The sequence below is a fragment of the Penicillium canariense genome, assembly GCF_028826845.1.
Source record: "Penicillium canariense strain IBT 26290 chromosome Unknown utg000001l_segment0_segment0, whole genome shotgun sequence".
Taxonomy (NCBI): domain Eukaryota; kingdom Fungi; phylum Ascomycota; class Eurotiomycetes; order Eurotiales; family Aspergillaceae; genus Penicillium; species Penicillium canariense.
In genome coordinates, this window is record NW_026622728.1 from 4,984,368 (window position 1) to 4,996,920 (window position 12,553).

Sequence of the window (12,553 nt, forward strand, 5' to 3'; positions counted from 1 at the left end):
TCATAGCCAGGTTAATACGGCCACAAATAGTATACCGATGTAGATGTTAATCGACGGGGTTATAAAACCGGAGTGGCCTGAATTGCCTGTGAGAGGATTGGCATTACTTCCCGAGCCAGAAGAAGAAGAAGAAGACGACGACGAAGAAGTAGAAGAAGAGGTCGACGCGGTCTCCGTTACCACATTCTTCGCATTATAGCTCGCAGCGGTAACTGTATGTGCGTCGCTGAGTAGAGTGACGGTCATCGTCCATCCTCCCGGGGGCGATGTCAGCGGATACCCTACACCGGTTGTTGTACTGAGCAATTCGGTTCCTCCAGCAGGAAGACTGGCCGGGTTCACATAGGTGCCATTGTCGGCAGATCCAATGTTGAATCCGCCTAAGCATGTAGTGGCATCCAAATTAGAGCAGGATCCGGTGAACGATGTGTATGCCTTCACTTCACTCGCGAGTTTGTCAAGGCCCAGTTGGGAGGGCTCTGTGGTGGGGCAGATCCCGTAGAAGCTACACCGCCGCTTGTGTGAGTATTTATTGGCAAGGGAAACTGTTCAGGCAAAGAACGGGGAAGGGAAACTGTACGAGGAAATGGCTGCGCTCCATGCACAACATTGACACTCGGCGAGGCTGGTTGTGCTGGAGAATTCATAGCTCGAACATTTTGATTGGATCAGCTCAATGCTTGCCGTCGCATTCTGCAGCACGTTCCCCATGTTGCAGGAGCAGCCACCCGGTGCATCCTGGGGCGCTGGGTAAAAGGGAATGGTTTCTTTGCCGCGTGCGATAAGATAGCTGGATGCTAGGTATTGATATTCACAAGAATACACCTGTGCAAGGTAATTTACCCCTTAGTCCTCAGTCCGGTTCATCAGGTTTTTGGCTTACCTTGTTCCAGCAGCCACTCATATAGCACAAGAGATTATTGACATCTTGCTCCCAGCCACATCCAATGACCAGATAGTCGTTGCCGCCGGCTTCCGCAATGCAGGTGGCCGCCTGCATAGTGGCGGACTCAAGGCAAGATGCGAAGCCAGACGGGTCCACGCAGCCGCTTGATGACATGGCAGTTGCATTTGCTGCGAGCGCTGGGGCCAACAGAAGCCCAACGGCTGTACAGAACAGTAGACTGGGGCGTGTCGAGAACATGGTGGAGAGCAACCAATGTAGAACAATCAATGGTTAGAGCGGAGCACGCCTCGCAAGAAAATAATTTTCAGGGGCGCCAGCCCAAACTCTTGTGGACTATATACTGATCCGGTGCAGAGCGCACGGAAGCTTATCACTGTGGGGTTTCGGGGCTGATAGCTTGTATAGAGGTAAGCAAGCGCCGCCCGCTCTTCGGGGTGCAAGTTTGACAATTCTCGGAGTTATTGGACGGAGATTCCAAATTTGAACTTTTTATTGGCTGTATCGCTTTCCCCTGAGCACAAAGCAAAAGGTCAATTATTACCCTGCAGTAAGCCTGGGCGCCAAATCGTCTAGCGCCGTTCCTTATCGAGATTAGCAAGTACGCCACCAACACAATTGGCATCGCGAAGCGACGGAGAACCCTTCAGCTGCCCTTTTAGGTGTAGTCGGCTCGTCTATCTATGCTCTTTCAGGGTTTGGGGCTGCAATGGGGAGCCGCAGAAATCCGGCCTAGAGGTCCATAATTCTGAGCGATGGCTTGATCACGACCCCGGTGGAAAAAGAAATAACAACAAACAGTCCTAAGATAGTCATTCACAACGTTGATCTGCTTCCAAAAATTGGTATATACATAAATCAAAAGAAGGGAAGAAGAAAAATCATAAACGTGAAACTCGCTCACCGCGCCTGAACTCCGGCCATCCTCACATCATGACTTCTTAGGTCCCTCACGCCTCCGGATAAATCGGCCGTTGGTGTGAGCTAAAAACTGGGCCCGCGTCTAACTCGTGGTATTCACGAACCGGAGTCGGCGCAACGGGCGCTTCGTAGATTGAGCGATGGTCCAGTTGGGCGGCAGCAGGCCCGATGGGTTCCCTCGGCACCATCGGCTTGGATTCTTGTAAAGGCACAGGCTGATATCCACGGCTAGGTTGCTTCTCATCTGGGACCACTGAGGGTGGCGAGGATGATGATTCAAGCGAAGTAGATCGGTTCTTCCGATTTCGTCGCCGCCTAAGCACATACCATAAAAGCAGCAGAATCAATATAACCCCAACGATGACGCCAACTGCGATGCCCCCTTTGGTGCCCGGGCTGAGAGAGGCACCGCTCGAGTCCGTAGCTGTGCAGGAGTATGCACCCTGATATACACCCTCGGACTGTAGGCTATCAAGAGTTTTGCAAGACAAGACCTTCGCGCCACGAATGGTCGTTTGGCCTTTGACTTCATCCAGGGACGGCAGTGACACGCTACACTCAATTGATCAGATTTGAATGTTGAACAACCATTTGTTAAGGAACTGACCTGGTGAATGAGCCCGTCAGCTCTAATTGTCCATCCACTTTTTCTAGCTTCTCCAAGTTCAGGCTCTTCAGCATTGAGTTGCCCGTGATGATGATCCCGGACGAAACTTCTGACAACGCGCTCATGGTCAGATCGGTCAGGGATTCCAGATTTACCAACGTGAGAGCACCCTGGAGGGTTTCGAGGTCTGGGACGATGAGTTTCGTTAGCCCCGACGCCCCCTCCATGGTAAAGGAGCCCTTGATCTCCGCAACATTGTTCAATGTGATGACCCCACTGACAGAAGATGAAATCGTGACGCTGCCATCGAGGGTGTCGCAGCTGGCCAGATTGTTGGCATCACTTTGACTGGATATCGTAACACTGCTTGAGCCTAGAATCTTCAATCGTGAGTTGGGTGATCGAAGTGGATGACACATGTGCCTGCGCACTAACAGTTGTCCGAATCAGCAACGCCTGACTGCCACAGTGTGCACAGCACCAGAAGAAAGTGGATTAGCATTCTCGCAGCTCCCAAATGCAGGGATCAAGGTCTGTGTGTCGTGCTCCGACACGCATCTGGGACGGCCATTATTATAACAGGAGCCTTGGGGCGGAGTCGACTTTTTCCAGGATTGCATGGACGGCACTAATATCGGCCAGTTGACCCACCAGCTGCGAAATTCCATGCCGGAGGGGTCAATAATGGGCTGATATCGCGGTCATTGGTTTGTGGCAGTGCGTCTCTGCACGAACACCGCTGCGCCCCGCCGGTCTATGCGCCGATCGGACTTGTTTACCACCTTGGCGGTGGCCATCGCGTTCCTCCAAACCGCGGAATGAGTATGGCACCAATGGATTACCATTTTAGTGAATGGGTGGTAATTTCCTCAGCCTGAACACTCCTCATTTTGCCAATATACGCAGTGCTAGAGAGAGAATCTTGGTCATCGGGCTGTTGCGGGGAAAGAAAGGGTTTCTATTTTTGCAACTGATTGGCAGGCAGCAGAATTTGTATAGCCCACCCCGGCCAAAAGGCCCATGCGAGCCAGGACCGAACATTGACTCTGCGCTTGCATCATGGCGATAAATGAGGCGGGATGCGCTCGCCCGCCAAGGCCAAAAAGAAGAGCAACCCGTTGAGCGTATGAGGACGAAGGCCAAAGCCGAGTTAAAGTAGAGAAACCGAGGCGGGGAAGCCATGGATAAGTCAGCGCAATGCGGGGAAAGAATGCAGTGTTTATCGCGAAGCAGTTGGCCGACTCCGACTCCAACAACTTGCGCCCCCATGAGCTCATGAGATGAGGGTGGGCAAAGGCTGTGAACGGTGTCGCCATCGTCATATCCGCTGTGAGATTCCTACGGGGGCATCGTCCTGCGCTCCCTGCGGGCGTCTAGGCCGGGTCTGCCATCTCGACCCGCGCTTCCACTTCAAGGCCGTCCGCCATGTCTACCAGAAAAGTCGTGGCACATCCGCTCGTTTTGATCTGGACTGGGATAAGCATCAAGTCTGGGTGGGCGTCTCTCAGCCCAGTAGGTCCCGCATACATCTTAGACTGTCCCAATACTATCTACTCTACTTGACCGTCAAAGTGGGACACGCCGAAACTGACGCCCTATGGTCCAATGCTAGTCACATTTGTGCTTGAGGCATCCGACAATTGGGAAACAGATGACCCCATGCAAGGAAACCAACTCCCATTGACGAGCAGACCCTTGAAGCCCAACACAGCTCTCGATCGGCATCGAGATGCGGGGGCATACATCATGGTGGAAAAAAGCACACCGGCGCAACATCCTACCAACAAGACTCCACCGCATCGGAGGATCGCTGCCAGCAGTTCCATGCCACCTACAGTCGATAAAGCACCGGTCTTAACGCTGCGTGAAGCGACGTTGATGCGTGGGTTTATCCAGCGCATTACGCCATGGGTAAGTAGTAGCTTCTCTTGGCTGAAACGTGCGCGTGCTCTGATGACCCTTGACTAGACGGATATATGCGACCCCCAGTGCCATTTTAGCACGGATGTGCCTCGGCGGTCATTACAGGCTCCCATGGTGCTGAAAGCAATTATGGCGCTTGCAGCACGGCATGATGCCATCCTAATTAACCACAGCGACTGGGAGGCCTCATCCTACCACGGCCAGTGTCTGGAGCTGCTCATCCCAGCACTGGATCGACCTGAGCACACCTACGATGAAGACTTGCTGGTCACAGTCGTCCTGCTACGGGTCTACGAGGAGCTGGAGAACAACACCGACCAGCAATTCCATCTCTTGGGATCCAACCGTCTCATCAACCTGATGTCTCGTTCGGCTTCATCGGGCGGACTGGCGGAGGCTGTCAGCTGGCAGTTCCTGCGGCAGGCCATCTACGCGTCGGTGGTGCAGTATCAGCCTCTGCAGCTGGATTTGCGGAATTATGAGCGGTCGTCGATGTTTCAACGCAGCGATGATGCCGCGGTTGCGAACATGATCATTTTCCACTGCGCGCATATTCTTCGGATCTGCGGCAATGTGGCCCAGGAGCCTGTCGATGAACATGCACGACGCCAATTCGCCAGTGCCGTCGATGAATGGTACCAGGCGAAACCGACCACCTGGCAGCCGCTCCGATACCAACCGGCGGATGTGACTGCGGGTCGGCCGTTCCCTGAATTATGGATGATGTCGCCTCCAGCCGGTTAGTGTCCCATGAAAGGGTCTTTCCTGAAGCCGTCCTGGTTGCTCACCGTATCTAGTGGTTGGGATGCAGTATTACCATGCCGCCCGCATCTTTTTGACCATTTCGGAGGTGTGCTCACGGCCCATGAGTGATTACCAAATGGCCCGCGCGCGCCGGGTGTCAGAAGTAGCGTTTCCCAGTATCAACTTCAACGGCAAGGTGGTGTTACTAATGGCATCTCGATAGAGGACTATCGCGGGTCACATTGTGAGCGTCGTTGGACTGTCTCGGTCCAATGAAAGTGTCCATAACGCCTATTTCATGGCCTGCCATCTGCTCCATCGCTGTTCGTGCTTCTTCAGCTTATGAGGCTATTTCTCGGCTAATTTCTGCCTAGTCGGCTACTGTCTGCAGCATTTGACGGAGCAGCAGGGCTCGTTAGATTTTCTTTGCTGCGCGGAGAAAGTCCTGGGCTGGCGAACCTCGTGGATTCGGCGGGAGCTGGAACGCCAGTGGGCCGAACTAAACAGCGTGGACAGTCCAGATGGCTGAAACACCATGGCGATTTCCTATACCTAAAGTGCCACCGGGGCTTTTGTCCCCATTGCCGAAATAGCTGCGTTCCGCATGGGACAGTTTGAGCAATCCCCGGGGAGATTCCAATCGGACCAGACAGGCCAACCCTCACTCTAGGGGCTCTTCGTGCTTCGTTGGAGGATGGCTGCTTCGAGTAAGCCCGCCACCGTTCACGCAGTATATTAGCCTTTTGATATCACAGTCAAGTCCTCATGCTATTATAGCTCTGGCGGGCTTCGGGGTTAAGGGAAGAGCATGGATTAATTTATTAGCCCCTCTGCCCTTTCTGCGTCTTGCTCTTCCTCTTCTTCCTCTCCTTCCAATTTCCATTCTAGAAGCGTGTGGGGTGTGTTTTCCGACACGTCGGCCCAGGCACAGGGCTGCGACTCCTTCCAGAACGGACGGGTACTTGGGAGGTGAACGCCCGCTGGAAGCAAAGATGGCGGACTCGGCTGATGCCCAATACTGCATTCTCCTTGCCTTCCGTTCCAAGATGTCGATACCCCCAAGGTCCCCCTAACTCGCTCATCATAGGGGCCTCGTCTATTCTCAAGGGTGATAAGAATCCCACGTGTCATTTCCACCGCCCCTTCCTTCGCCTGAAAATGCCCACCGTCTGATTCTCTGCAAAAGCCTTTTCAGGCCTGTCTCAGTTTCCCCCGTGGTACTAACCGGGCTCTTCTCAGTCCGTATACTGTAGCTGCGGAGGACGCGGCTAGAGAAACCATCTACCGGGTCAGTCAACGTACCATTCTACCAATTGTTCATAGGGTCTCCGTATCCTCATGTGTGAAAGTACATGTCTCATTCATTCGTTTTGGTATATATAGAGGGGTATATATATAGTCAACCACTCAGCAGAAGTTGCCCATACTCTAAACAACCACCTTGTGGTCCGCGGGCTGCTCCTCGGCCTCGCCGAAGATGTTGATGTTCCACCGGGGCTTGTCTGCAAAAGTACATCCAGTTAGCAGCCATTCACACGAGTTCGCACACCCATCCAGCTGGCAGGGACACATACTAGCAGTGTAAGGAGTGTTGTAGCGCCTGCGGTCCTTGCCCAGAGCGTTGACCTTCTCGATCTCCTCGGCGGTGAGCTCCACCTCCTTGAAGTTGTCGCGGATACGCGACGGTGTCACCGACTTGGGGATGACACTGTGGCCGCCCACCTGGGACCAGGCGAGAATAACGTGAGCACCAGTGACCTCCTGGCCAGTGCGCTTCGAAACGGACTCGGCCACCTCCTTGACTTCGGGGCGGGTGATCAGGAGAGGGATGTTGAGCATGTTGTTGCCGAAGGCCTAGTTCCCCATGATTCGATTAGTATCTCGTGTGTTTGACTTGGCGGGGTTAGAGTGCGTACGGAGTAAGCAGTGATGTGGATGCCCTTCTTCTGGCAGTACTCAATCAGGTCGTTGCTCTGCAGCACCGGGTGGCGCTCGATCTGGTTGGCTGCGGGCACAACTCCGGTGCCATTGATGATCGCCTCCAGCTGTAAGGGGGAAGAGTCAGTTATAGAGTCGGTGAGGCTAACCGGGTCGGGGTTGGACCAACGTGAGGGATGGTGTGGTTGGAGACACCGACGGCGCGGGCCTTGCTCTTGGGGAGCTGGGTCATGGCTGTAGTGGATATCACCACGGTCAGTCGAGTTCCCTGTGCGCAACAATCCCGATGATCATCATTCACTCACCCTTCCAGGTGTCCACAATGGAGACCCCGTCATCAATGATCACATCGCCACCCTCGACGGTGCTGCCCGCCACGAGAGGGAAGTAGGACTCGCCCTTCTGGAACGCAACGGGCCAGTGCACCAGGTAGAGCTTGGTGTTGTGTCAGCCGGGATTTCTTCGATGGGGGTAAAGCGCAAGATTGCGGCTTGCAACAGAGACGTACATCCAGGTAGTCGAGCTCCAGCTCAGCAAGGCAGGCATCCAGAGAAGCCTCCACAACCTCGGGTCGGTGCTGGCTGCATACGGTTAGGACTCCTTCGGGACTTGTTCGGGACTCCAATCTCCCGCGGCGAGAAGTGGGCTAAATACCTGTTCCACAGCTTGGAGGTCTATGGTTGGAGGAAGAAAGGTTAGAATCCCGGCATGCATATATAGACCGGGGTCGTTCGCGGGTGGAAAACGAGCATCACTCACAATGAAGAGGTCTTCACGCTTCAGACCAGGGACATCCTGGTAGGCGCGCTTGATACCGGCGGCCACCTCACGCTGGTTCTGGTAGCTGGGATCGCGACATTTCAGGTTAGCGACTTGCATGCGACTGCCACTGGGGCCATTGGGAGGAGCCGTGGCGGCGAAGATAGGGTCTGTTCTGCGTACATAGTAGCCAGATCCTAGCGATGGTTAGCAGTGCGCATGCCTCTTCTACCACGAGAACATACCAGGTGGCGGTAGCCGGCCTTCAGGGCCTCGTAGACGGCCTCGCCGACTTGGCCGGGGGCGGACTGCCAGGTACCAAAGCCCAGCTGGCTAATGGACGCGTTAGCTTCGGCCATTGCATCCATTGGATCCTCTGAGGGAGCACCTACGGGATCTGGGCGCCAGTGTTGAGGGTGACCTTCTTGCCGAGAGACATAATGGGGAGGGTTATCCGCGTGGGGTGGGAGGAGTGAAAGAATGGAAGAATGGAAGAAGGGAGGAATGGAGAAAGGGAGGAATGGCGGTAGAGCGGACTGCAACGATTAAATAAGTCTTTGCTCCTACTCCGTACATCTACCAGTTCATCGCGCATCCAAGCGCGACGTGGCTCATCTTCCCCGGCGGGGTTCATCCCACGCGGGCCCCTCCATCCCTCGAGCAGGCTCCACCGCGAGCGACGCGAGGCTTACCTCCGTCACTGGGCCCATCCCTGCTGGACTCGTACGGCACGTCGACGGACCAGGGTTGCGTCTCTCGTCCGAGTGGTTGCTTCCTTTGGTAGATTCTCACAACGCGGCTATACTCCGTCCCTGGTAAACAGTGTCGTGGACCAGCCCGCGCCACCTCCAATTTAGTTAACTCAGTTACCCCAACTTGCTGACCCATGGGTGATGTCATCGTTATTATCCGCGTTTTTACCCGCGCTTTACCCGCCGTTTTACCGACCGCGCGAGTCGCAGTGGGCAGTTCGTATCGACTTGCGTCCCCAGGTTCGCGTCGACTTGCATCCGCAGGTTCGCGTCGACTTGCCGTGGAGGACAGACACGACACCGTGGGGGCAGATAACTCCTCTAATTGTGATCGGGCACCGCAATAGGTCTAGTGAGGGGTGCTGGACGTATGCTTGGATGCCCCCACTATGTCCTCCGTCTAATGCTTATATCCGGTATCCCAGGTTGACCCCTCGGAGTACCGCCGGTTCGGTCGGCTCGGTCGCTCCAATTCTCGCAGCTCCTCCGGGCTACACAGTCCCGTTCGTGGTGCATACGATACGCACTGGCCGCGGGAAGCCCCGTATATCAGCGTGGGTTTTTCAGCAAGAATTCGCGCAGCTAGAAAGATCTCCGCTACCCAAACTCGTCCACCCCCTCGCGCATCAGATGGTGGGAGAACGCGCGCAAGAGATGCGGTTGCGCTCATCTTCGCATCCTCTGCTGTCTACAACGCCGTACTTCCTAATCGTTGCGCTAGGTCTATTATTGGGGCAAACCGGAACTGAAACGCGTCCGGGGGTTGGTCACTTCAACCTATTGCCTACTCAACTGGCCCGGGAGGTGAGAGGATGAATAGGACAGCAATCAATTTCAAGGGCACTATGGACTATATATATAGGGTGCGGTTATGTGCAAATCATGACTCGGGGGAGGATATCATCCCCAGGGTGCCGCGTCGAGACCGAGCCTGCGGTACCATCCTGTCAACCCCGCTCTACTGGTCCATGAAGACCTTCAACAAGGCTGGGTAGTTGGGGGTCCCCATGCCCGTCACCGGGTCCCAACCCTCAGCTGCGCTGAACCCGTTGGTCCCACACCCGGCATTGTTGCCCTGGGTCACGTCGAAGAACGCTTCCGGGTGGGCGTAGAGGACCGGGTTGACGAATCCCACGGTTGGCTTGCCGGCAGCCAGTCGCTCCTCATTAATCCGAGTCAAAATGGCGGCAAATACCGGCGCCGAGGCCGACGTGCCGCCGATCGCGGTGGGGACGAGCTTGTTGACGATGATCACGTTATCCCCAATAGCGGAGACATCGGGGTAGCCCCGGCCAATACGGTTGTAGATCCCCCCGTTGGCACCAAAGCTGTTGTTGTTGACACTCTCGTAGTACGGATATGTCGGGTTCGCCTTAGCAAAGTAGTCCGCCACCGCCTGCGACTGGTAGGAGGGCCGCTCGTAGATGTTGCTGAATCCGCCGCCGGAGGGAAAGCGGGTCACGGCTACTTCCTGGTGGGCGCTGGCCGAGGAACCAGTCGGGATGATGGTGGCCCCCACGGCAGTCAAGTAAGGGCACGACGCCGGGAAATCCGGGGCAAAGACCGTGCCATCCGCCCCCAGGCAGTTGCTGGGCGTCGGATCACCACCGCGTCCGGCTACGCCAGAGTCGCCCGAGGCCACCACCACGGAGACACCTTGCATGCCCAGCTTCATGAACTCGTTGCATTGGCGGCGCTGGTAGGCGATGGGCAGGTCGGCCTCGGCACCCCCGTACGAGATCGAAACCACATTGGGCTTCTTGTAGACACCGCACTGTAAGGAGCCCTTGTAGCCGCCGGCCTGGGGGTCCGGGTAAGGTGGGTCCAGAGGGGAGATCTCGTCACAGTAGGAGCCATCGATGGCATCCAAGAAGGTATTCAGGAAGCCCTGGAAGGTGTAGTTGGCCTCGTAGACCATGTCATCGGTCTGGAAGAGAATCGAGTTCTGAGGCCAGATGATGGGGTATGAGATCTGGAAGTCCAAATCGGATTCGGGGCCAGCGTTGGCGAACGAGGTCGGTGCCTCGCCACCGTCCACCCCCTGCAGCTTCGGATGAGTGCCGATCGGGATGTCACTGTAGAAGGTTGGTAAGTCGATGCATGGGATGGGTGCAGGGAGTATGTTCGGAGCGAACAGAATATGTACCTGGCAAAAGCACCGAAGAAGATGTCGAAGTCCTCCTGAGCATAGACATCGCCAATGTCTTCAAAGATAGCCAGCTCATTACCCTCGGTCGCTGAGTTTCCCTGCGGAATGTTGTACATTTCTACAGACCGTCAGTACCTGACACATCCCCACCAACCCCCCGGCGCCGACGGAGCGGGTGTGAATGCTTACCCTGGATGCAGCTGGGGGTAACGGCGACATCGCAGAGGTCCAGAAGACCCAACCCGCCGAGCAGCTGGTCCGCCAGACCTTGCACAATTGGCACCACACGCGCGGGCGTGCCATCGATGTGACGCTTCTCCTTACCACCACGGCTGGCCTTTGCAATGCCCGTCACCTCTCGCAGCGTGACGCCCGGGGTAATGTAGTCAATGTGCTCGCGGACCGAGCGTGGAACATGATATCTGTCGTTCTCGCCGAATCAGCCAGCATTCTCCTCCTGCGCCATACGCTTTGGGGCAGTCTTACTCGCGGCAGGCAATATGCGATCGGCCCGTGTCGGCATGGGAGTAGAGATAGTACTCCGCACGAAGGAGCTGCTCGAGCTCGTCGGCGCTCGCATCGAATTGAAGCCACTGTTTATTGGCCGAGTGAGAGACCCGGTCCACCGCAATGCCAGAAGACTCCAGCCACGAGCGAACGTTGTCCACCGTGGCCTGACTTGGCGAAAAGAAGTCGTGCACCTCTGCCTCCGTCATATGTCTCCCATAGCTACTCGAGGAAGGGTTGGCCCTTGAGGGTTGTATTGTCAGCAATAGCACGAGCATCATGATGGTTGAGGAATAGGGGCATACATTTCCATCAGAAGATCATGACCGCGGTCCAGATTCGACTGGGTCAATCCAATCCGCACGGGAAGCGTCGTAACGCCATCTAATTTCTTGCCCTCTATCCACGAGTTGGGGATATAGTCACGACGCTCGTGGATTTCATAGTCGTGGGGGCGGGCAGGGCCATGACGACCGCCGCCGCCCCGAGGAGCAGCATGGACGACTTCATGATGGCTTGGAAGGTGTTCCGAACAGGAGAAGGAGTACCCCAGGTCGAGTCTGTCCAAACACGAGGCGAGGTTGGAAAACAAGGGACCGATGGTCGGGCCCCGAGCTGTACATCTTATATTCCTCCTGCGACGTCCTGCGACTTCCTGCGACTAGCACCGTGTATGCTCGGCACCCGACTGACCAACAGGTCGAAGGCCAACCATGCTCTGCTCGGGATTTCACCTCACGGGGTGGAACTATGATCGGCATGGAGAGCGGGTCTGGAACGGGGTATTCACTCCGAGCATTGCCTGGGTTGATAGGCGCTTCTAGTCGACCTCCCCAGCTGAGCAAGACTGGCGGTCGATCTCTGATGCTTGGACCTCACTGAGTGAGCCGGACGGGATTGATCCAGGACTCCGAGGCAGCCCTGCTGGACGGCGCATCTGTGCTGCATCGCCATGAGCCCCGCCGAGGCTGTGCGTAAAAGACACACACGGCCGCTGTGGGCCATCACAATCTCCAATGAGTTCGAACGAGGGCCATGTGATGGTTGTCTTCCTGTTTGGTTCTCTGTTCTGTTCTCTGTTCGCTATCTTCCGGGTGGCACGTCCGTCGACGGGAAATTGCCGTGATGGCTAGTTTATGGCTAGCATGGCCCCAGGATGCAGATAGCCCTAGCTCGGCACCACGCCGCGACCGCGTGGATATGACCTGATGGCAGATATGATCATTGCTACTGGGGGTCTTGTCATGGTCACGACATCTGGATGGGTCCTTGGCCAGAAGGCTTATGCTAGCAGATGGATCCCGCTCGAGATCGGGCCTCAAATGCTACTCAATGGACAACCCTGCATG

General features: G+C 55.8%; 5 protein-coding genes across 5 annotated transcripts; 1 reads left to right on the forward strand and 4 right to left on the reverse strand.

Annotated features, from left to right (window-relative positions):
* Window positions 1-1,144, reverse strand: N7482_001667 (uncharacterized protein; the record flags this gene model as incomplete). Its single annotated transcript, XM_056683792.1, has 3 exons — window positions 1-545; window positions 615-825; window positions 884-1,144. 3 exons carry the CDS (start codon window positions 1,142-1,144, stop codon window positions 1-3), a joined length of 1,017 nt encoding a protein of 338 aa, XP_056547398.1.
* A 710-nt stretch (window positions 1,145-1,854) lies between these two features.
* On the reverse strand, window positions 1,855-2,940 carry N7482_001668 (uncharacterized protein; the record flags this gene model as incomplete). The annotated part of the gene is made up of 3 exons (XM_056683793.1): window positions 1,855-2,377; window positions 2,433-2,805; window positions 2,868-2,940. Coding segments are annotated over 3 exons (969 nt in total), but the record flags the coding sequence as incomplete, so codon positions are not given.
* A 917-nt stretch (window positions 2,941-3,857) lies between these two features.
* Window positions 3,858-5,628, forward strand: N7482_001669 (uncharacterized protein; the record flags this gene model as incomplete). Its single annotated transcript, XM_056683794.1, has 6 exons — window positions 3,858-3,944; window positions 4,005-4,343; window positions 4,401-5,094; window positions 5,153-5,262; window positions 5,323-5,422; window positions 5,474-5,628. The coding sequence occupies 6 exons, from the start codon at window positions 3,858-3,860 to the stop codon at window positions 5,626-5,628; spliced, it is 1,485 nt and encodes a 494-aa protein (XP_056547400.1).
* Window positions 5,629-6,527: 899 nt separating this feature from the next.
* On the reverse strand, window positions 6,528-8,235 carry akr1 (putative aldehyde reductase (AKR1); the record flags this gene model as incomplete). Its single annotated transcript, XM_056683795.1, has 10 exons — window positions 6,528-6,601; window positions 6,674-6,953; window positions 7,016-7,144; window positions 7,207-7,271; window positions 7,343-7,472; window positions 7,546-7,614; window positions 7,692-7,881; window positions 7,980-7,993; window positions 8,042-8,129; window positions 8,189-8,235. 10 exons carry the CDS (start codon window positions 8,233-8,235, stop codon window positions 6,528-6,530), a joined length of 1,086 nt encoding a protein of 361 aa, XP_056547401.1.
* A 1,271-nt stretch (window positions 8,236-9,506) lies between these two features.
* On the reverse strand, window positions 9,507-11,919 carry N7482_001671 (S53 family peptidase; the record flags this gene model as incomplete). Its single annotated transcript, XM_056683796.1, has 6 exons — window positions 9,507-10,623; window positions 10,695-10,815; window positions 10,887-11,119; window positions 11,184-11,447; window positions 11,510-11,819; window positions 11,898-11,919. 6 exons carry the CDS (start codon window positions 11,917-11,919, stop codon window positions 9,507-9,509), a joined length of 2,067 nt encoding a protein of 688 aa, XP_056547402.1.
* Window positions 11,920-12,553: the final 634 nt, after the last annotated feature.